Below are 24,229 nucleotides of genomic sequence, written 5' to 3'. Positions count from 1 at the left end.
GGGGTGCAGGGCGCGGACGGCCCCTGGCGGCCACGGGCGGAGACTGCGGCCGGGCGAGCGGCGCAGGGCCGGCGGTGGCCGCGGGGCCAGGGCGAGCATGTAGCGGCAGCGGGCGGCGCGGCGCTCCCGGGGCGGGCCAGGCCGCGGGGGCCGCTCGCGGAGACATGGAGGAAGAGGGCAAGAAGGGCAAGAAGGTGAGCCTGCAGAGCGCGTCCGCCCGAAGACTGAGCCGGGGGCGTGCTGGACCCCAGACCTAGGCAGGCGGAAATCGGAGGGGCTGGGGCTGGGCGGGGAAGGGCTCGGGGGACATGGGAGGGTCCCTCGGGGCTCTCCGTCGGTCGGCCGGTACGGGGCGTGGGAAAGTCTGGCTTGGGAGGTCCGTGGAGGGGAGTTCTGATTTAGGAGGTTCGGTGTGGGGAAGTCTAGGACGGGAGTCTGGCGTGGGGAGGCCCGGCACGGGGAAGTCCGAGGTGGGAGTCCGGCGTGGGAAGTCCGGCGTAGGGAGGCCCGGAGGCTCACTCTGTTGGAGGTGAGCGTGGTGGGCAGGCCAGGGCCCCCCAGTGAACGGCGCACGGTCGGGCCCGGGACAGGGTGCGGGAGTCAGTCTCCGCGCGATGGAGTAGGAGACGAGCCCCTGGACAATGGGTTTAGGTGGGCTTTTGCCTGCAGGACGCGCGGGGGAGGAAGGAGCCACGCCTTTCCGCCCCTTCCGGTCAGTGACTCTCCCCCAAACCTAGGCTCTCCACATGGCCTTCCCGGCGGGTGAGTGACCAGGGGCTGCAGAGGAGCTGGCCCCGGTTATGGGTCAGAAAGTTTTCTAGGGTTAGTGTCTTTGAGAAAATGGAGTGTAAGGTTAACGTAGAAACATTTGCTGCTTAGTTGACTTCATTATTGGAGTATCAAGTAAAAACAAAAACTGCTTCATGATACAGCCCGTTCACCCTTCCGCCGGCGCGGGCTGAGTTTTCCTCTACCTAGAACCAGCTGCGATTTCAGTGACGTTACATTTGGCAGTTGGATTTAGGACATAGTTCAAGAGGCTCCTGTGTACTTTTTAAACTATGTCTTTAATTACAGGGTCGAATAATTGATAAAGAAACTCAACGTTTTAAGGAGACAAATAACCACATGGGATAAGCTATCATTGAAATGAAAACGGATTTCAATGAAATGTATCTTAAGTACAGGCTTTGTAATCCCAAGTGTCTTACTTGTTATTTTCATTTTCACGTATGTGCACTTTTATGCACAAGTTTAAAACAGACCTTTATAAATCTGATTTTCTGCTCTTCAGAGCCAGCTGTGTCCTTCAGTTGAGGATTACTCATCACAAGGGGCCCCATTTCAAAAGGTATTTCAAATGAAGTGTGGCCAGATGGTCTTCAGGAAATGTGTCCTGCTTCTCTCACTTTCTTCACTCATTGTTTTGTTAGTTCTTAGCACGCCTGTCTAAATTAAAGTGCGGTATCAGTTGCAGTTACCTGCAAAGTTGGCTGAAGTCTGGAAAACAACCCAAAAAAGTGATTCTGTAAGCAGTCGACCACGGAGGAATGCTGCCCACCAAAAAGGGAGAAATCTGAGTTTAACGTTTCTGCCAAAGCTGGTAGAAGGCTCCATAAGAAATGCAGTCAGTTTCATCCTTCCCTGTCACAGATAGGCAGGTGGGCCAGGGCCCTATAGGAGGAGGCCTGTCACCAGCTGTCTTTTCTGCCAGCATTCTGTAGATTAACTGGCTCAGTTGTAGCAGAGGACCAATCCTAGCCACATGGTATCTTCCACAATCAGTTCAAACAGTGTCTGCTAAGGATAATTATTCCTTTCAAGTGGGTGCTAGCCTGTCTGTGACAGGAAAGGATGAGAATGACTGATTTTTTTCTAGAACTTCCTACCAGCTCTGGAAGAAATATTTGAATATTCAGCATATTGAGAGAGACAGAAGTGGTAAGCCATTCCTGAGCTTTAGGAATAGAAGTAAAAAACCAGTGAAGCTCAAGAATTTTATCAAGGGGGGCAATGGAAAGATTTAAGCCTAGAGAAGATTAATACATTACATTGCCTATTAAAGGAGATAGTCTGTTATTACATAGTTGCCTAAGCCAGGAGTTTTGTGTTTTCTCTGTACTTTGCCACTGCCCTAGCCCATTTTCCCACAGGCAGACTAGACAGAAGGATCTGAGGCATAGAATTCTATCCAGGCCACGACTTAGCACACTTTATCTCTTACTCTCAGCCGATTGCAAGCCAGCAGAACCTTCTTGCTCTCTCCCCCATTCAATGTGAGGTCACATATAGCTCAATCAGTTTGATGCTTAAGTTTTTCTCATTATGGTAAGTTAACCAAAGCTCTCTATTTTCAAGCTTCAACACAAATTCAAGCTAAAGCAGCAAATAAAGGCTTAATAGTTTTGTGAAAGTAGCATTTGGACATTTAAATTCTCTTTCCAAGTTAGCTTCCTCAAAAAGTGCAGATTTAAACCTTAAAAAATGTGCACTGTAGGCTTTTCAGGTCTTCAGATGCTTGTTTCGGTGTTCTGTTGAGCAGTTATTCAGGCTTGTTCTAACATGGCCTATTTCCTCAGGACAGGACTCATCGAGCTGCCAGAGAACCAGTAGACCAGAGTGGATTTCATATAAAGTGCGCAGGTACAGCCCTGTCCTTTCTCAGGCTACCCTGGCACATACGATGAGGGTGACTTGAGCCAGTAATGCCCAGTGGAAGGCGCTGGGTTATGGGGTGTGGGAGGAGCTGGTGGGGAGGTGGGGAGGCCTGAGGGGTAAGCTTGTGGACAGAGAGGTCCACTAGCTGCCAGAGGCCTGGGACCCGGGGAGTAGGAGTGACCACGAAGGTCCCTCTCCTGCCTAAATGTCCCCAGAGTGACTGGTACCTTTCAGACCACAAGTCCTGCTTGAGGGTTTGGAGAATAAGGCTGCCTCCTTATGGAACAGACCCAAGATCCATGAATTTTGATACTATTCTGTCAAGATGTAATTCTTTTTTGTAGGAAACTTAGGTGTACATTTGAGTTGTATTGAGTGCCTTTTTATAAAAACGCTTGACTCAGATGAGGATCACAGCCCTTGGGAAGACATAGTTGTGGAAAGTCACTGTTGGCCCTCAGCCATGTTCAGGTTCTGGTTTCTGCTGCTTCTGCTGCTGTTGGGTCCAAGGTCGCATGATTTCAGCCTGAATGAAGTTAAATCTTTTTTCCATTTATCCATTTTAGTTGTATTCTTTAAATTAAAAAAACTATAAAGTGCCCTAGAAATATAGGACTTGGTGTAAATGATAATGAAGGGTTACTATTAATTTTGTTGGGTGTAATGTTTGTATTATGTTTTATCAAGTTCTGAACTGATAGACGCATACATTGAGATACTTACAGGTGAAATAAGATGACTTCTGCTTTACTCAGAGTAGAGAGAAAAGAGGGGAGATAGCTGAGTGCTTTGGCAGTGGGTATTCATTATTTGTTATTCTGCCTACTTCTGTGAATTTTTAAAGTTTCTGAATAAGAAGTGGGGAGAGAAAATTCCTCTCGGTTGTGGGTCCATTGTTATCAGTACTTGCCAAGTCGTCCGCTAGCTAATGTCTATGAGGAACTTGGAGCTTGCGCTAGACCAGCCCTCAGGCAGCCATACGTTTTCCATAGGTATGTGGGTATGTGTAAGTGTTTGTATGGCTGAAATGAAAGTTTAAAGAAACAGTTCAAACTGTAAGCAGTGCACTCTGGCTTTTTTTTAACTGCTGGTCATGGCCTAGTAAATTGCTTTTATAACTAAATTGATTCTATAGGTGTCCCAGCCATAATATGGGTTAACAGAGTGACTTTGGGCCTCTATACCTTGTTTTGTTTTCTCTCAAATAGTTGCCACAGGGATTCTTGGGTGGCATTTTGGCGCCCTGGGCTGAGGAGGCCAGAAGACCACTGCAGGAGGTATCTGGTGGAGACCAGATATCAGGCCATCAGTAGATGAGTCCAGAATAACTGCAAACATGGGTCTCATTCCTTTTCTGGTTTGGATAATTACCATTTATGTAGTATCATGTATCGGAGAAGGCAATGGCAAGCCACTCCAGTACTCTTGCTTAGAAAATCCCATGGACAGAGGAACCTGGTGGGCTGCAGTCCATGGGGTCGCTACTAGTTGGACATGACTGAGCGACTTCACTTTCACTTTTCACTTTCACACATTGGAGAAGGAAATGGCAACCCACTCCAGTGTTCTTAACCTGGAGAATCCCAGGGATGGCGGAGCCTGGTTGGCTGCCGTCTGTGGGGTCGCACAGAGTCGGACACGACTGAAGCGACTTAGCAGCAGCAGCAGCAGAGAGAATCTCCGGAGAAGGCAATGGCAAGCCACTCCAGTACTCTTGCCTAGAAAATCCCATGGATGGAGGAGCCTGGTAGGCTGCAGTCCATGGGGTCGCTAAGGGTCGGACACGACTGAGCGACTTCACTTTCACTTTTCACTTTTACACATTGGAGAAGGAATTAGCAACCCACTCCAGTGTTCTTGCCTGGAGAATCCCAGGGACGGGGGAGCCTGGTGGGCTTCCGTCTATGGGGTCACACAGAGTCAGACATGACTGAAGTGACTTAGCAGCAGCAGTATCATGTATTTATTAAGTTTTTGCATTAGGAACTTAGATTCCCTGTTCTTCAGTCAGGTTGATAATCCACTGACCATGACAGTTTAGACTTAGAAAGCTCATCAGAATCTTAGTAGTGCTTTTCTGTTTCTGCTCTGATCATCATTTGCGAGGAAGATAGTAAAGGAAGACATTTCTGCGAAAAGTCTGCAAAAGAACTGCTTTGGAATGAGAAGGGATGTCAGTATTCTACCTTGTGTGGTCAAGGACAAGTGCCTTCTGTCCCCTGTAGGTTTGGTCACTGCAATTACTGTGGTGTTTTATTTCTTCACTTCTGTCAGCAGTAATAACCCAGCTGCCCCGTCTTCATTACCACCCTGGCATGACTCAGTTAAGTACTATAGATTTAGCTGATCTGTGTGAAATCATCCCGTTTATATATTTGAGTGCCTGTTTCATGCTTAGTGCAGTGAGAAGGGCTAAAGACATTGCATTTTATTTGCAGAGTAAGCTCTTCACACGATGTTAGAGAATGAGAGAGGGCCAGTGCCATTATATCAGGAGAGACACAGGCATCCACTAATTCCTCTGGGGGACCATGGATGTGATATGCAGAAGCAGGAGAGGTGCTGGGAGGGCTTGGGGCCCAGGACATGGGAGGATGGAGTTTGGTTTTGGTCCTGTGTAAACCTGAAGCCTTTGGGGGTTTTCATTCATTCCTTTAAGAACTGTTCATTGCCATTGACTTTGCTCTGGGTGCAGATGGCTAAGGAGACACGTGAGCTCTGTGGCCACAGAGTTTGAGGGGAAGCTCAGTGGACAGACGAGGGCAGATTTTAACGAGTGTGATTTGATAAGAGTGAATAAGGAAACATTTTTGTTATGAAGACATCAAGTGCAAGTACAGAGAAAATCTTCTAACAAAGAGCCCGGACCTCAGTGTTGAGTATCACTGCACGGGCAGCTTGTTTCAGGTACACTTTTTCCTCATTCACCCCTGCCCCGCAGGTGTTACAGGCTGAACTGTACATCCCCCCATTCATGTGGTGAAGCACTGACCCCCGATACCTCAGAATGGGTATGCTTTCAGAGAAAGGTTTTTAAAGGGGTGATTAAAGGTAAATGAGGTCACTCGGATGGACCCTAATCCCATATGACTGATATCTTTGTAAGAAGAATCAGTTTGGACACAGAGACACCAGGGTTGTGCATTCAGTAGAGAGATGTGAGGATCAGGGAGAAGATGAGCGTTTCCAAGCTGAGAAAGAGGCCCCAGGAGAAACCAGCCCTGCTGACACCTTGGTCTTGGACGCGCAGCCTCCAGCACTGGGAGAAATATCTGTTGTTGAAGCCACCAGGTCTGTGGTGCTTTGCTCAGGCAGACTAAAGACAGTGAGCTATTTTGAAGCTGACCCTGAACATCAGGTTGATGTGCTGAGTCTGGTATAGTCAGTCCTCTGCTAGGATGGTTTTGGTGGGGCCCTGTCTGAATCTGGCCCAGAGGTTCTGGGGATCTGGTCTCCACTGTCACCTTAGACATGGATGAGCTGCTTTAAGAGGCGGGATCACCTCCACGTGCTCTGGGCCACAAACTGCCCACTCTTCTGTGGTCATATGGCCTTGGGTCTGTGGCAGGGTGTGGGGCTGAGCCGTGTTGCCCAGCCTCCACGCCATCATCCTGACCTGTGATTTTTGTGGGCCTTCTCACTGCTCTGTTCGTTCTTTCTTATCTCTCAGTCCAAGGCCAGTGGCTCTTCTTCAAATGTGGTGCTCAGTTTTAACAGTTATGCAGTTGAGAGGGAGTTTAGATTTGGATTTGTCAATTAAGCAGGAATAAAAAAGACATTTTTTTTTTTAGGTCTGTGCCAGTGCCAAAAATGTTACAGTTTTTCCTCCTAAGTGTGCCTGAACAATGGCAGTTTTCTGCTGGATTGTTAAGAATTAGGTGATTTGATCACAGGCATTAAATGTGTACAGTGCCATGAAAATAATCCTCTTTAGTGAGTGCAGTGGGAAGTTGGACTTCGGGTTTTGTTCGAGGCTTAGGATGGTGAGCTGCAGTGCGTATCTTGTAACCCAGGAGGCGGAACGAATAGTTGAATTCTGAAAGTGAGAAAAATGGTCAGTCTGACCCTGTTGTGTTACTGTTCTTCAGTAAAACCTGTTGTGGAAGTCACCCGCTCAGGCTGGGCTATGTTGTTTCACCTGTGTTGTTACCTGTGACTCTGAGAAGAAGAGAAACTTTTATTTGAATCTTTTATTCTTCATTCTGTAGTTTGAAATTACACACACTTATTTTCCCTAGATATATAATGTGCTTCCATGTGTTGTTACAGTAACTCTACAGTCAGGTGTGGTTTGCAATATTCCATTTTCCTTTTGCTGTTTACACAGTGGGGATACAGTTTTATTAAAATGCCTTGGACAGACCTGTGTGTTAGGTGTGTTATCCTCCTTGTCACATGTCAGGAAATGTTCTGGGACCAAATGTGTCTCAAGTATTTTATTACTGCTGGTGGACATATCACTCTTCAGTTTTGTTCTGAGATATGCAGTGTCTGAAGCGGACCTGCCCATGGTAATCTGATGTCAGACCTTTTTCAGCTCTGTTCTAAGGCTTCTTTTCCCAAATAATTGTGCATCTTCAGCCCCACTTCTCAAAAGAGGAGTATGCAGCCATAGTCTGCTTCCTTCACACCCACCCACCCCGAAACATTTTAAAGGGTTTAAATTTTAAGTATGTATTTATTTATTTGGCTACACTGAATCTGAAATCTTCACTATGGCTTGTGAGATCTAGTTCCCTGACCAGGGATTGAACCCAGGCTCCCTGCATTGGGAGCACGGAGTCTTAGCCATAAGATCACCAGGGAAGTCCCTATCCAAGCATTTTATTATGAAAGGTTTTGAATACACCAAAGTTGCAAGAATTTTATAGCAAATACCCATATATACACTGCCTAGATTCTGCCATTAACGTTGGCTGTATTTGTTTTATCCTATATCTACCCATCTCTTCATACTTCTACCCATCCATCAACCCATTTTATTTTTCTGTTGCATTTCAAAGTATTGCAGACATCAGTTTACTATGGTCTAAACACTTCAGCGTACATATCGTTAGAGTTCAATATTTGTTTACAGTTTTCTTTTGCTGTAGAATTTATGTATGGTGAAGTGTATGCATCTTAAATATACATTAGCTAGAGACTTCCCTGGTGGTCCAGTGGTTAAGAATCTGCCTTCCAATGCATGGGATGCATCTACTTCTGCTTTATTAACTGTGCTAGAACCTTTGACTGTGTGGATCACAACAAATTGTGGAAAATTCTTAAAGAGATGGGAATTACAGACCACCTCACCTGCCTCCTGAGAAACCTGTATGCAGGTCAAGAAGCAACAGTTGGAACTGGACATGGAACAATAGACTGGTTCCAAATTGGGAAAGGAGTACGTCAAGGCTGTGTATTGTCACCCTGCTTATTTAACTTATATGTAGAGTACATCATGCAAAAAACCAGGCTGGATGAAGACAAGCTGGAATCAAGATTGCCAGGAGAAATATCAATAACCTCAGATATGCAGATGACACCACCCTTATGACAGAAAGTGAAAAAGAACTAAAGAGCCTCTTGATGAAAGTGGAAGAGGAGAGTTTTAAGCTGGCTTAAAATTCAACATTCAGAAAACTAAGATCATGGCGTCCGGACCCATCACTTTATGGCAAATGGATGGGGAAACAATGGAAACAGTGACACTTTATTTTCTTGGCCTCCAAAATCATTGCAGATGGTGACTGCAGCCATGAAATTAAAAGACGCTTGCTCCTTTGAAGGAAAGCTATGACAAACCTAGACAGCATGTTAAAAACAGAGACATTACTTTGCCAACAGAGGTCCATCTAGTCAAAGCTATGGTTTTTCCAGTAGTCAGGTATAGATGTGAGAATTGGACCATGAAGGCTGAGCGCCGAAAATTGATTCTTTGGAACTGTTGTACTGAAGAAGACAGTTGAAGGTCCTTTGGACTGTGAGGAGATCAAACCAGTCCATCCTGAAGGAAATCAATCCTGAATGTTCATTGGAAGGACTGATGCTGAAGCTCCAATACTGTGGCCATCTGATAAGAAAAGCTGACTTGTTGGAAAAGACACTATACTGAGAAAGATTGAAGGCAGGAGGAGAAGGGTGAGACAAAGCATGAGATGGTTGGATGGCATCACTGACCTAGTGGACATGAGTTTGAGCAAACTTCAGGAGACAGTGGGAGAAGGCAATGGCACCCCACTCCAGTACTCTTGCCTGCAAAATCCCATGGACGGGGGAGCCTGGTAGGCTGCAGTCCACGGGGTCACTAAGAGTCGGGCACAACTGAGCGACTTCACTTTCACGCATTGGAGAAGGAAATGGCAACCCACTCCAGTGTTCTTGCCTGGAGAGTCCCAGGAATGGGGGACTGCCATCTATGGGGTTGCACAGAGTTGGACACGACTGAAGCGACTTAGCAGCAGCAGCAGCAGCAGCAGGAGATAGTGAAGGACAAGGAAGCCTGGCGTGCTGCAGTCCATGGGGGTTGCAAAGAGTCAGACACAACTTAATGACTGAACAACATCAGTATTCTGTTTAACATATATACCACAATTTGTTTTCTGTCACCTTTTATTGGACATTTAGGTTCTTTTTAGTTTTGTATTATAATGAAAAGTTTCTATGAACATCTGTGAATGACTCACTGTGTGGACATACGTTGTCATTTCTCTTCCCCAGATACCTAGTAATGGACTTGCCCAGTTATATGGGAACTATATGTTTAACTTTATAAAACACTGCCAAGCCATTTCCTACTGAATTTTTGCCTGCTAATTCTGTCAGTTATTGAGAGAGAGGAGAGAGGGGGTGTTAAAATACCCAGTTATTGTTTTAGGTTTATTTGTTTCTCCCTGTAGTTCTGTTTGTTTTAGCTTTGTGTATTTTTGAAACTCTGCTTATGTATATGCATATGTAGGATTACTGTGTCTTGAAATGGTGGTTTTTTTCGTTGTGAAATGACCGTCTTTGTATCTGGTCATCCTCTTTTTGAACTCTCTTGTGTCTGATACTAATGTAGCCACAGCAGCTGCATGTCTGTGTGTTGTGTCTTCCTCTTTTTAAGTTTTGGCTGCTCTGGGTCTTCTTGCCCCGTGGGGGCTTCTCTAGTTGTGGTGCACAGGCTTAGTTGCCCCATGGCATGTGGGATCTTAGTTCCTCAACTGGGAGTCATCCCGTGTCCCCTGCATTGAAGAGTAGAATCTTAACCACCGAACCACCAGAGAAGTCCCCCGGAGCTGTGTTTTTATCATAATTACCAGAGGCAGAAAAGCCCATTGCAGCACATTCTGTTGGTGGTATTTTATCACCTGGAATTCTCTGGGTAGAAGACATTCCACAGCCATGAATTTCCCAGAGTACCAGATACTTGCTTGGGAAATCCTTATTTCCAGAGACTCCCCAGCACCACATCCCTTTTGGGTTTGCCTCCTCTGTCTGCCTCATCTCATTGAATGCCCACTTTCAGCAGTGACGTGTTGTGTTCTTGCCTCTCTGTCTTTTTTCTTCCATTTTTGGATCTCAGACACAGAGGAGTAAGTTAATCATACGTAAGATTGGTTCCTGCCAGGCCTATCTGGTGTTTTCTGTTGGTTTTATTTCTTCACCTCTTTGTTCTTTTTCTTTGAAACCCGACCTCACTCCTCTTTCATGCCTCTCATTTATTGACAACCATCCTTACCTATTTCACTCAGGTCCTTTTGTTTGTGCGCACCCTTGTAAAATGTGTGTTGTTTAAGAATCTTTTCATTTTGAGATAATTTCAAAATTAAGGAAAACTGCAAAACTAGCTTGGGAACTCCTGTGAACCCTTACAGAATTAGTGCTGAGGTTGTGGCGGTCAGTCTGCTATGACTCCCACAAGAATGAAGCTCTGGCGTCACTCGGCATGTGCTGGCTTTGGGTGGCTGATGGAGAGTTCAGACAGTAAGGACCTGCTGCTTACTTTGCCAGGTGCAGGCAGACTGACTTGTTTTCCTCCCGGAGGGCACAGCTCTCTTCTGGAAGGCATTTGTGGTGTCTGAGGCGGGAGACAGCAACACATTGTAGCAACACATTCAGGCCTGGTTGCCATGCTGGGTCAAGTGGGTACAGTGACCCTGCTGTTTGAGAGCTCCATAAACCAGTGGCTTCTGTTACCCTGACTGGGTGGAACCTTGAGCCCAGACATGGGTTCAGTAGTGCGTCTTGGTCCTTTCGGGCTGCCAGCCACTCTTGCCATGCATTTGTCAGGGCTTGCCACGCAGGGTCACCTGCACCAGTCTCCAGGCCTTCACATCAGCTTCTCTCTCAGTTACATGGGTCAATGAAAACAGCTGGTACAGCTCAAATGGACAAACCACAGTCAGTGTTCAGTTCAGCAACACAGGAATAAGTAGGCCATGGGGGATCAGGCTCCTAAACCTTGTCCTCCTCCCAACATACCTCCCCGACTAGTTCCCACATCCCAGTCTGGACTCCTGTATCAGTAGCCACTCCTCCCCCCACCAACCCCAGTTGCTCCACAGCCTCCCTAGCCAGCTTGGCTTTTTCCTTTTGTTCTGTTGGAATTTCAACCTATAATAGAAGATCTTGTTTACGATTACAAATACATACTCTAGGGTTAAAATGAACAGAAACATCCAGGGAATTCCCTGGTGGTCCGGTGACTAAGACTTCAGGATTTCACTGCCAAGGGCACGGGTTCAGTCCCTGGTAGAGGAACTAAGATCTCTATGAGAGAAACTCCTAAAACATACAAACTTGAACTTAAAGGAGTGGAAGACACTTTGTATTTGGGCAAATAACGGTGTCGTGACTGTATCAGCTCTCCTTGAGTTAATTTTTAATGTGATCCCAATAAATATACCTTTGGACTCTTTAATGGTGCGACATCACTTGGCTAAAGCTCATTTGTGTTATAAACAGGCAAGAATGATCTCTGAAAAAGAAGAAAAACAAGGGAACAACCCCAGATTGGGTCCTGCTGTCATCCCCCTGATTAAAGCTATGGAGTCGTGATTGGGTCATGCTGTCATCCCCCTGATTAAAGCTGTGGGGCCGTGATTGGGTCATGCTGTCATCCCCCTGATTAAAGCTGTGGGGTTGTCCTGGAAGAGCTTCAGGAAGTGGAGAAAATACAGAAACAGACCCCACTCCATGGGGAACCTAAGAGCACAGTAAAATGGCATTCTGAAGCAGTGGGGATATTGATTGATGGGTGGTTCTAGGGTAACTGGACAGACGTATGGAAAAGGATAAAAGCAGATCCATCCTTCTTACACTGGAGTGAACAAAGGTGGTTCAGAGATTTAAGTAAAAGCAAAAATGATTAAGCCATAAGGTACTAGGCAAAAAGATGGGTGAATTCTTCAGTGATGTGGGAGCTGTGGAACCTTTCATTATTCAAAGTTCAGAGCAGTGAGGGAAAAATCATGAACATGAAAATGTAAAAATGCTTCCCAGGTGACTCAGTGATAAATAATCTGCCTGCAATGAAGGCGACCCAGGTTCCATCCCTGGGCTGGTAAGATCCCCTGTAAAAGGAAATAGCCAACTCCCTCCAGTACTCTTGCCTGGAAAATCCTATGGACAGAGGAGCCTAGCGGGCTACGGCCCATGGGGTTGCAAAGAAGTCGAATGTGACTTAGCGACTAAACAACAAGCAAAGTAAAAAGACAACAAATTAAGAAAAACATTTGCAACTTAAAAAACAGAAAGTAATTACTCCCTGTGTAAGGTGCTTCTAAAAATAGGGAAGACAAAAACAGGACCTGATAGGAAAAAACAAGTCAAGAGATGGGAAAAAGACTGAAAAAGGAATGTAAATGGCTTTTAAATGTGTGAAAAGGCAACTGAGACTCTTGCATAATGAGAGAAATGTAAATTAAGACCAAAGGAAAAAAAGAATGAGCTACCCCTTTCCACCTTTCAGGCTAGCAGTAATCCCTGCTTGGTCACGCATGGGGAACTGACCAGCACAGCCCTGACAACTTGTAAGGGGCAATGCCTGGCTGAACTAAGGTGCCCTGACTGACCCAACATCTCACTTCCAGAAACTTCCAAGGAAACATTGGCAAAAACATGAAGCAGTTTGTGTACCAAGCTGTTCCTTTTGGCCACTTTCCACTTCTAGGATACAGACTCACTAAACCATGGTACATCCTCAGCAGGGTGGGAGGCAGCGTGGAGCCTTGTGCTTGGATGTGGATCTGAATGCTCTGATGCTTTTTAGATGGTTATCTAGTGGGGAGGGGCTGATTTCTTAGCATGGGCCTTGTGAGTTTGAAACCATGTTATGTTTTACAGTATTACAAGTTGAATCCAAACATTTAAAAAAAATAAAGTCACTTTAAAAAATCAAAAGCAAAGTATAAATATGGCAAAACCAAACAAGACGGAACCCCACAGAGGAATTATTTTAGTTAATTAAATCATAGAAATTTGACAGCAGGCCGGCAGTGGGACATGCACTAAGGACAAGAAAAATCACAAAGAAACTTTAAACAAATTGCTTTCAGTAATCATTTTATTAGTAATAATGGTGGTGGTGGTTTGGTCACTAAGTTGTGTCTGAACTTTTGCAACCCTAGGCTCTGTAGCCTGCCAGGCTTCTCTCCATGGGATTTTCCAGGCAAGAATACTGGAGTGGGTTGCCATTTCCTTCTCCAGGCGATCTTCCCGACCCAGGGATTGAACCCCAGTCTCCTGCATTGCAGGCAGATTCTTTACCCACTGAGCTACCAGGAAAATATAATACTGGCATTGTTATTTTACAACTGTTAAAATTGTTTTAGGATTTGTGGAATATAGTTACATTAGCAACATTATTCACTGGCTTTCATCCTAGGAGGATTGGGTGGGTGCAGAGAATACCAAAGAAGATAATCAATAGCCCTATAATCCTAAATTTGAATTCTATAAACTCTGGAGGTTTTTTTGTTAAACACAGAATGCTTATTTCCTCGCTCTCTGGCACAGAACCCCAGGAGGCTGTAGCACCCTCGGTGAGTGGTGGTGGGCCTGAGGCAGCACTTTGCTCTGGAAGCAGCAGTGCCCATCGGAATAGTGGCAGATTTCACTATGCCACTAATAGTGGCGGGAGAGGCCGCCGCTGGCCTGGGGTGTCCTGGAGCATCCATAAGAAGATGACTAAAAAAGTTGGCTTAAAACTCAACATTCAGAAAACTAAGATAATGGCATTCAGTCCCATCACTTCATGGCAAATAGATGGGGAAACAATGGAAACAGTGAGAGACTTTATTTTGTGGGGCTCCAAAAGCACTGCAGATGGTGACTGCAGCCAAGAAATTAAAAGACACTTGCTCCTTGGAAGAAAAGCTGTGACCAACCTAGACAGCGTATTAAAAAGCAGAGACGATACTTTGTCAGCAAAGGTGCATGTAGTCAAAGCTATGGTTTTTCCAGTAGTTATGTATGGATGTGAGAGTTGGACTATAAAGAAAGCTGAGTACTGAAGAATTGATGCTTTTGAAGTGTGTTGGAGAAGACTCTTGTGAGTCCCTTGGACTACATGGAGCTCCAACCAGTCCATCCTAAAGGAAATCAGTCCTGAATATTCATTGGAAAGACTGATGCTGAAGCTGAAACTCCAGTACTTTGGCCACCTGATGTGAAGAACTGACTCATTGGAAAAGACCCTGATGCTGGGGAAGATTGAAGGTGGGAGGAGAAGGGGACGACAGAGGATGAGATGGTTGGGTGGCATCACCAACTCAATGGACATAAGTTTGAACAGGCTCTGGGAGTTGGTGATGGACAGGGAAACCTGGCGTGCTGCAGTCCATGGAGTTGCAAAGAGTTGGACACGACTGAGTGAACTGAACTGAACTGAATGGATCGTTCACCTTGGGTGGTTCCAGGGAACCAGCATTGCTGTGAAAGCTACGGCCAAAGAGAAAGGATGATGCATTTAACTTTTCTGAATGATTGGTACCTCAGGGTGACCAAAGAGTCTAGGAGGGAAAAGGCCTCTTTATGTAAATATTTCTGCTAATAGAGGAAGAAGGAATGGTGGAATTAGACTGTTGAAAAATATCATATCCAAATATGAGGCAAAGGGGCCAATCCACAGCCATCCGAGGCAGGTCACTGCCCCATATCATGTGCCCCCTGATGGAAGCGTTCTTGCAAAAAACATCACACTTGAGTTAGAGTCTCACAGTCTGTAGGAAATGCCCCTCCCCTTCCCTCAGCTGCATTTATGAATGCTGTTACCCTCGAATGCCTCTCAACCCTCTAGAATTTAAGCGCCTGTCCAGGCTCTCATTTGCCCTCTGTGCTCCCTGGCCTTTCTCTTCCGTGTCCACCCTGGTGATCATTGCATCTGTGAGAGCAGAACAAGTAGGCTTACGTGTGCAGCTGGTTGGTTTCCTTTAGTTTCCTCTGTTTCCCTGGGTGGGGCAGCTTTGGGGCCTCGGAAGGGTTGTGTGCATGCAAGGGGACCTGTTGGGGAGCAGTCAGCGGACTCAGGCCCCCCCAGTCAGCCGAGATGAGGCATGGGGACCGCTCTGCATCTGCATGAGGTCTCTGTATCTCACTCTTGATTCCCTTCCCCTCAGGACCACCTGGTCCTGCTCTGTGGGAACAGCTTTTAGAAAGAAGGAGAAATCGGAGCCCAGACAGTACCTGCAGTGCCCTGTGTCTCTAAAGAGATAGTCCAGACAGTACCAGATGTTTGTTCAAACAAATTTAGAGTGGTACTGCTTTCCCGGTTTACTATATTTTCTACATCTGCAGCATGTGTGGTAGTAATTAAGGCATGAAATGACTGTTCTGAACCAGTCTTTTCAGAATCTAGAAATATTAAACTTTGTTGCATTTTAAATTGAACCATATGAAATAGTCATTTTTATGGGCAGAAAACCACTGAAAATTAGCACTTTAATTTGATCAAATCTAATTTGGCCACCTGATGCGAAGAACTGACTCATTTGAAAAGACTCTGATGCTGGGAAAGATTGAAGGCAGAGGAGAAGGGGACGACAGAGGATGAGATGGTTGAATGGCATCACTGACTCAGTGGACATGTGTTTGAGTAAACTCCGGGAGTTGGTGATGGACAGGGAGGCCTGGTGTGCTGCAGTCCATGGGGTTGCAGTGAGTTGGACACAACTGAGTGACTGAACTGAACTGAATCTAGTGGTAATTATTAGTAAAATTGTATTACATTTGTTATGAGTTGTGACTATATATGGTTACTCTAATTAACCAAAACGGTTAATTAAGTAGCTTCTCCTCTTTACAGCCCTTTTGGACTATCTAGAGAGTGTAAGAATCTTCACCATCAACAAACCAAGTTTCCCCCTTTCAGGATCAGATTTGACCCTGAAGAAGTTAAATGAGCTTACTCAGGGACATACTCTTTAGTTTCACAGTTGTATCTTAAACTTAAGAGTCCTGGAAGCAGGTGGAGGTTTTTGTAGGCTGGGGTCATGGAGGTGTTCTCTGTCCAGGCCCCCTGGACTGCTGTGCCCCAAAGCAGATGACACTTGACCTGAAACAGGCAGGTTGGCTGCTCCCACTGCATCGGGGACACTGCGTGGTCAGGAGGGGGAGCCCCAACAGTGCTCTCTGCTTGCTCGTTCATTCTTTCTAACTTTGTGGTTTGGTTTTGCAGAATGGTTGGACTTCCACAATAATGTCCTTCAGCTGACTATACCGTATTGGCTAGAAATGTGGGGAGGCCACCCATAGACTCTACATAGCCTAGAGATAGTAGGGAAGGTGTGCTGGTTTAGAAAGATGTATTGGGTTTAGCAAGAAGATGTGCTGGTTTATTTAGAAGATACGCTGGTTTAGCAAGAAGATGTAATGGTTTACTTAGACGGACTGGTTTAGTAAGATGGGCTAGTTAAATTAGAAAAATCCACTGGTTTAGTTAGAAGGTGTTCTGGTTTAGTAAGAAGATGCACTGGTTTAGTTAGAAGATGTGGTTCAGAAAGAAGATGTGCAGGGTTAGGTAGAAGACGCACTGGTTTAGTATGAAGATGTGTGGGTTTTCTTTGCATCTTTTTGTGCATGCAGCCTGTTTGGATTTTGTCAGCAGTTTCAGGGTATTGCCTGCCTCTTAAACTTTTTCAAAAAACTAAACAGCTTCAGTGGGGTTTGCAGAAGGAAGCTGTGGTTTCTGGTCTTCCTGTTCATTCACATGTTTTTTTCAGAGGGAGGGCGAACATCTGACCATATTTTTCAACCAGATCAGAAGTGAACAGAGGAGAATGCACAGTAACTGTCGGCAGAGGGGGAGGAACCAGAATTCCTCCAGAGAAATTCCTCCTCAGACAGACTTTGCGACAGGGTGTCCCATGGAGAACGAGGTAGGTGCAAACCCAGTGTGGAAAGAGCCATCTAGAATGACTGTTGGGTCCTGTGACCTTCACTGTGGGAGCATGGGGTGGTGGAGGGTTCCTGCTGGCTTCCGGGTCTGAGGACCAGTGGCCGGTGAGCGAGATGAGGAGCTTTTTGTAGGTGGTTGGGTTTGTCCATCTTCGCCTAAGGAGTAAAAGACTGTGGGTGTCAGGTCTGCTGTGGATTTATAGTCAGTCAGGACCCAGGATCTGAGTTCGAAAATGATTTAGGGAAAAGGTCAGGAAAGAGTGCAGTCACAGTCATGGACTCGTGCCTGAGTTTCATTTGTGACACCCAAGGGAGGACGAAGGGACTGTGTGCCTAGCTGAAGTGGTCTTGGCTGCCCATGGAGGGTCAGACTCTGGGTGTCAGTGGAGCAAGCCACCGCAGTGGAGGGCAGGTTCTCGCCCAGCCCTGAGATGGGGAACTTGAGTCTGTAAGGAGGTCCTAGGGCGCTGGCTGTGTCCTGTTCTTTATTTAGGACTCTGAGGCACCTAAGAAAGGCTCTTTTTCTGTTGGTAGGCGCTGAAGTACTTTTTAAATTTGTTGATTTGCATTATAGGGAGTGGTGGAAGGTAGTTGGAGTTAAGATAGGCAATATTGCGATGCAGTTTTAAACAGTGGTTCTTATAGGACAGGATTTGTGGGGGTGCCTTGCGCACCTGGGCAGGTCTGAACCTGGTTGGAGTAGCCACTGCCTTGCCCAGCTGGACAGAACTGTGGCTCTGCCCAGCCCACCCTCTGGCCTTGGTGTCTCCCCTGGCCTTGTCCTGTAGCCCTGTGGAGCCAGAGCATTGCTGAGCTGCTGTCTTCTCTCTCCCTCAGCAGAAGGGGCCCTGGGGTGGGGACAGGGTCCTTCAAAGTATAGCCCCAGTGCTGGGCACAGGCTCGATGCCCGTTAGACATTTGCTGAATGCCCAACTGAAGGACTCCAGGGCCTTGCTGTTGAAGCCTCTGTTCAGGGGCAGTTCTGTGTTATCTACTAAAGGAGTAAATAAGACTTCCTGAGCACTGTACTGGGGCATTTCAGGTACCCAGCATGGGTTTCTTTCCACTGCCACACACTTTCTCCAGAACGTGCTGAGCTGCGAGTTGTGCCTGAGGAGTGAGTTGGTAGGTGTTTTCACCTTATCATTCCTTTTGGTCTCCAAGTAGAGGCTGCTGTTCCAGGAGTGATTGTGCTGCTTCCTCAGCACATGCATTTCTTACTGTAAATTAATAAACAGACGCTCTGAGAACAGAGTCTCTGAGAATTTGTTTAGGAGATGCAGGTACTCGGAGCCTTGTCACCTCAAGTGAGATTCTAGGCCAAGCTTTAACAATACCCAAGGCCAGCCTGACCCTGGGGCCCTCCTTTAGGAAAGTACTAAGTGGACCAGAGTCAGTTGTGTGTGTTTAACTAAAAGCTACATTTGAGATTTCCAACTTCAAAAGTTGTTTCAAGCATAAGAAGGAAAATACCGCAAGAAAAGTTTTTTAAAAAAAATATTTGTTTATTTCTTTGGCTGTACCAGATCTTTTGTTGCAGTATGTGGGATCTAGTTCCCTGACCAGGGATCGAACCCCGCCCCATGCATAGGGAGTGTGGAGTCTTAGCCACTGGACCCCCGTGAAGTCCTTTACAAGAGCTGTAAGGGTCTTGGGATCACTGTGGAGCTAGTTCTAGGAAGCAGCGTGTGTTGCACATGTGAAGTCTGCGTGAAGCCCTGCGTCCGTCCCCTCCATGGCTCTGTGCCTTGGACCCTCAGCCAGTTCCTTTCAACACTCAGGGCCCGTTTCTTCACAAGAGACTCGGACACAGATGTGCTCTGGGTGGCATCAGTGCTAGGGCAACATTCACCAAAAGAAACTGCGCTTAGTGTTGTGCTCTTTCCAGGGGCTATTTCTTCCGTCTTTTGGGTTGAAGATTATAAGATTGTTTTGGAGATGATGAACACGAGTGCTCAATAAAAATACCTGTTGAATGAAGAGTAGACAATTGCATAGGCTACAACCATTTTTTAAAAACTGTATTGATTTGGAGGCTATTCCAGTGAATTAAAGAATCCACAATCATTTAATGGAATCCTGATTCTGTGTGTCAAAAGTATTTTTAATTGTTTGTCAGCGTATTCTTTTTTTAAGCAACTTATTGACCAGAGATGTGTTAATATGTCTTTTGTTACCTGAATGTCATTGACCAGAGACATCTCACTTATATAACAAATCACTGGCCACAGGTGTTAGTTTCTGCAAAAATCTCGTGGTCAATAATGTATTAACCAGAACTTTCTTTTACATTTCATGTTTAAAAGCACCATTAGTTCCAAAACCCTGAGGTGCTGTCTTGTTCACTGTGTTTCTGGAAAAGCTGAGTGGCCCCCCACCATGCCTGCCATGCCCCAACTCCCAGCTGGGTGTGCTTTCTAGCTCCTGCAGTGGGAGCTCAGCGTGGATCTCCTGTGTCACATGCCTGCTCTCTTTGGGTGGAGCAGCTGCCCCCGTTCTGCACTGAAATAGGGCGAGGCAGCAGAGGAAGGCTGCAGGTTTGCTAGGGTGTCTTTCTTTACATAATGGTTTCAACATTCCACTTCCTAGGAAGGCTCAGCCACCGGTGAAACTTCTTTGGGACATTAAGAAAAAGCACATGGTGCCTTGTGTATGCAAGCCTAAGGACTAAGTTCGGGAAGCTGTGTCTGATTCCCAGTCAGTTAGGCCACGTTCATGCTTGACCAGGTGGTCTAGTGTGTGGCCTGGGTTACAGGGGCAGCTCCTTTTGCCTCTGCTAGCCTGTGAGCCAGAGAAGGAAATGGCAACCCACTCCAGTGTTCTTGCCTGGAAAATCCCAGGGACGGCGGAGCCTGGTGGGCTGCCATCTATGGGGTCGCACAGAGTTGGACACGACTGAAGCGACTTAGCAGCAGCAGCAGCAGCCTGTGAGCAGAGGAGGTCTGGCACCATGCTCCATCACAGGTCATGCCTTGTTGCCAGGATAGCTCCTTTAAATACAGGACATTTTGGCACTGAAGCACACCTTTGAGGCACCTGACTAGCAGTTCTCATCATGGGTTTAGTCCCTGTTCATCTGCTGTGGGCTTGGTGGTGACCGCTTTGAGGGTGGGAATTCTGTCTCATGCCTCCGCAGCACCTTCCCGATGCCTGGCTGGCAGAGACACCAGACCCCTTTATTAATCAGTTTTATTTCTCCCCTGTGGGGTGCTGGGTCCCAAGAGGTAAAGGCAGAGGAAGGTGGTGGAGTGGGGCTCAGCATAGGGAAAGCTGATCCTTGATCAGTAGGGGGCATCTGCAGTGGGCCATCCTGGTTTCTTCGGCTGGCAGAGTGTCTCCTTAAGGTGGGTTGTAGGTCTTGGGCTCTGGGTCCTTTCCAACACAGACTGACTTTATGACCCGTCCATCATTGTTAAAACAGTGTGGGTTGCATGCGATGTGTGGCCCTGGTGGTTTGGCTGACCTTGGCAAACCTCTTACCTTCTAATTGGTTTCCTGTTGCTCCCAGGTGTAGAGGAGTAGCAAGGTGGAACAGCAGACAGATTGAACTGAGCTGTTTTCATGCACCGTCAGATTCAGGATCAACCACGTCTGTGCCCCTGCTGGTTATGATCTGAGAGAGTGAGTTTTGTGAGGCTAGCAGGTAGAAATGGTGTAGGGACAGATGTTTACTCTGGCCAGTTTCAGACATAGGTCATCTCTGTAATGTTGTGTTACATGCCTTGGTATTTCCATAGCCCTAGGGCAATGCGTTGTACATTATAGGAGGTGGGAGGCTCTCAGCACAGATACACAGTCAAACAGAACAGGATTGAAGCGTCATCTGTGTGGGATGCCAGCCAGAGATGGAATCACAGTTCAGTATGGCCTGGCCTGGCGCGCAGTCATGCTGGTGAAACATGTTTATTTTACTCCATTCCCAGCTTCGCTTTCAATGTAAAGTTTAACTGTTGGTGCTTGAGTGGGAAATTGTGGGTGACCGTTTCCCACCATTTCCATGTGAGCTCTGCATGGCGAAAACCTGATCCAGACCCCGCCCCCCACCCCCGAATTTCACTTGAAGTGCCCCACCTTCTTCTCTTCCACTCTCCTAACTTGTGCTGGGGCTGACAGTGCTTGTGGGAGGGAGGAGGAAGAAGCCTGAGAGGACCAGGAGGGCCGTCTGTCTGAGAGCTGGGATCAGCTGTCACGGGCTCCTCCAAGGGGCACCCTCTGTCCACTCTGCAGTTCTGAGATGGTGGAGATGACGCTGTCTGTGTGATGATGGTATTGATTATTTTGTCCATGGCTTAAGTGTTCAGTTCAGTTGCTTAGTTGTGTCTGACTCTTTGCGACCCCATGAAATGCAGCATGCCAGGCCTCCCTGTCCATCACCGGTTCCCGGAGTTTACTCAAACTCATGTCAGTGTAAGCAGCTGTAGATGGGAACTATATCCTTAAAATAACAATGTTTTGAACAATTTCACATATAAAAACAAATGAAGGCCCGCATGCACGTTGTCATGATCATCACTAGCCCCGTGGGCCTCATATCAGTGTTATTTTACACCCACCCCACCCCACCCCCAGCATGAAGCACTGAGGGGCTGCATTGGGGTGTGGAGCAGCAACTAGGTGGATATCTGGCACAAGGAAGGGGTCCCCCAGGATTACTCCTCTGGCGGATCAGAGGAGTAAAAGGCAGATATGCAGGTGCCAAGTACTCAGGGGTAATGAGCACAGACCAAGGAGCAGAGGAGAAAAGCCAGACTCTGGCTCGAAGGAGCAGGAAGAATGCTGGGGTTCACTTTACGGAGGGTGTTTTTTAGGTGGGGTGGCCTTTGTAGCTGAGCCTCTCAGTGGGTGTGGGGCAGGCCCTGCAGGATCTCCTGGGAGGCCCCCAAGGCCTCACCTGCCTTAGTGGGGGAGTCACTGCCCCTCTCCACCCTCCATCTGTGAGACCAACAGGCTGATAAGGCACCTCACAGAATCATCGGCTCTGTGGCATTCTTTTGGGTGGGATATGGCGGGAGGCTGAATTTCCCATGCAGAGGAGAAATGGAAACGAGAGCTTTTAGAGCATGTTTAGTGACACATACATTGTTTCTGTAAGTGTTGGTCACAGGTACCCCTGCCGTGGGTCCCGCCCAGGCAGGCAAGCTGCAGCATCGTAGACAGGGCAGTGAAAGGTGACTTCTCCGTCTGGGATGGGTCACCAGCTCTGGGTTTCGCTCCTGTGTTTAGTGATATTTCCCTGCCAAGTCTGCATGCTGGTGTGTTGTCGTCTTTGCTTTTATGTTCCTTTGGGTGACTGGAAGTGGTCACCTCCGAAGAGCCCTTCGGAGCTCCTGGGAGGGGCTCCAGGAGTTTTTCTGGGCCCGCAGGCGAGGCTGACTTCATTGTCCCTGACCTCCCTGGTTCTTGCTCTGCAGGTTTACTTTGATTGCAAGATTGGCCTTAAGGCTGGTCTAGACACTGATTTGGGGGTGAGATTGCTCACCCAGGTGTTGGTTAGCGCCCTGAGCCCCCGAGGCCCTGGCAGAGGGAAGGGACAGTGGAGCACAGGCCACGCTTTCACAGGAGAGCGTAGAGGCGGCCTTGCGACTGTTGACTGCATTTTCTGTTGATGCCACAGCCCTGGGCACAACACACCCTCCCCACCTTCTCCGAAGACTGCAGCAGAGCCGGGAGGGGTGGAGCAATGCAACATTTTTGTCTTGTGGGGGAATCTCCCGTTTCTGCCCTGTTTTCGTCTCCTGAGTTTACTCGCCTTGAGAACTGTCCTTTGAATCTTCTAAGTGTCTGTGAACAGGTGAGGGACGAGACCCTCAGTACCTGAGGCAGCCCTCGGCCCGGCCCACCCTGGCAGCAGTGGCCAGCCCTTGCCTGCACAGGGACTGTGGCAGTGGCTTGGGCCACTACTGCTTGTTAGCCGTGGGTACATCACCAAGCCTTTGTGAATAATGAACTCCAATCATTGCCGTTTCTGCCTGCAGCCTGGAATTGTGTCGCCGTTTAAACGAGTATTCCTAAAAGGTGAAAAGAGTAGAGATAAGAAAGCCCATGAGAAGGTGACAGAGAGGCGCCCTCTGCACACTGTGGTGCTGTCCCTGCCCGAGCGCGTCGAGCCCGACAGACTGCTGAGCGACTATATCGAGAAGGAGGTGAAGGTAAGTCACGGCCGCAGGGCGCGCCCGCCTGTCGCCAGCAAAGGCTCTCAGTGCGCCACACGCTGCAGCCTGGGGCCCATCCCCACCGGCACCTCGGCTCACTCCCAGCTGGTGCTCACTCGTGGTGATGTCTCATCCCTGGGTGCCCAATCCCCAGACTGCTGTCTTCTGGACCCTTTCCTGGTTTTCTGTCCGGGAGCAAACCGCCTCCTTACTCGTACAGGCTGGCCGTGTGTTTCAGTTCCTTGGTAAAGGCTTCGAGCTGTCCCATGCGTCATTGTCACAGCCTAGGACACAGGCTTCTGCATCCTGTCAGAGACTGTGCCTAATTGTGGATTAACATGACGTGCACTGCTGTGTTTTTAGTAGTTCCCCTAAACACTGGAGTGAGAAGAAATGAATAAAGAGGTATAAAACTGTGCGGTCAGAGAGAATGGGAAAGGGTGCAGCAGTGACAAGCGAGTCCCGTAAACTTGCAGAAGGAGCTGATGAAGGTGGGGTAGCGAGTTCCTGGAGCCCCCGAAGCTGGACCTCGTCCCTCAGAGAGTGCGGAGCCGTCCAGCGGGTCTCAGGGGTGTGCGGGGGTGTGGGGAGGCACCGAGCACAGGGTGAGTGTGTGGAGGGGTTTGCTCTTGCCTGGCAGGGTGGGAAGTGGAGGTCTCCCTGGTGGAGACACAGTACTCGGGGGACTGTAGGCATGGGGGCACCTGGCCCAGAGGAGGGTGGGGAGAGACCCAGTGTGAAGACGAGCAGGTTGAGTCAGAACCTGTGTCTGGAATGGTGAGACTCGCCAACCCCGTTTCCCTCAAGCTTTCCGAAGGCCTGCAACCAGGCCTTTCCCAAGGGGGATCCTCAGAGGGGTGCTTTTATGTGGAAGCCACACAGCCCACAGAAGTGCTTCTTCAAATGACCCTGCTGTGACCACCCTGCCAGCCTGAAAGAAGCCGATGCTCTGCAGCTCTGCCTGTGCTCATGGCTTCTGTCATGGGCAGCCAAGGAGAAGTACACGTTTGAGGGAAACATGTAACCTAGGGACAGAGCCCAGCACAAACCCAAGAAGTAAACAT

General features: G+C 47.6%; 1 protein-coding gene across 4 annotated transcripts in view; it reads left to right on the top strand.

Moving 5' to 3' along the window:
- Window positions 1-24,229, top strand: part of CCM2 (CCM2 scaffold protein) — a 52,510-nt gene continuing 28,281 nt past the window's right edge. The window contains exons 1-4 of one of the 4 annotated variants that reach the window (XM_055421078.2): window positions 1-194; window positions 2,580-2,643; window positions 16,839-16,994; window positions 22,989-23,162. In XM_055421078.2, the coding sequence (XP_055277053.1) occupies window positions 16,896-16,994; window positions 22,989-23,162 (273 nt within the window). In that variant the 5' untranslated portion in view covers window positions 1-194; window positions 2,580-2,643; window positions 16,839-16,895. Of the gene's footprint in view, window positions 195-2,579; window positions 2,644-16,838; window positions 16,995-22,988; window positions 23,163-24,229 lie in introns of those variants that run through there. The other 3 variants (XM_055421079.2, XM_055421082.2, XM_088834619.1) reach the window with 3 other exon arrangements.

Source organism: Moschus berezovskii, chromosome 3 (assembly GCF_049115385.1).
Source record: "Moschus berezovskii isolate FMDL1 chromosome 3, NW_MosBer_1.0, whole genome shotgun sequence".
NCBI classification, from domain to species: domain Eukaryota; kingdom Metazoa; phylum Chordata; class Mammalia; order Artiodactyla; family Moschidae; genus Moschus; species Moschus berezovskii.
This window is presented reverse-complemented; position numbering and strand designations above follow the sequence as displayed.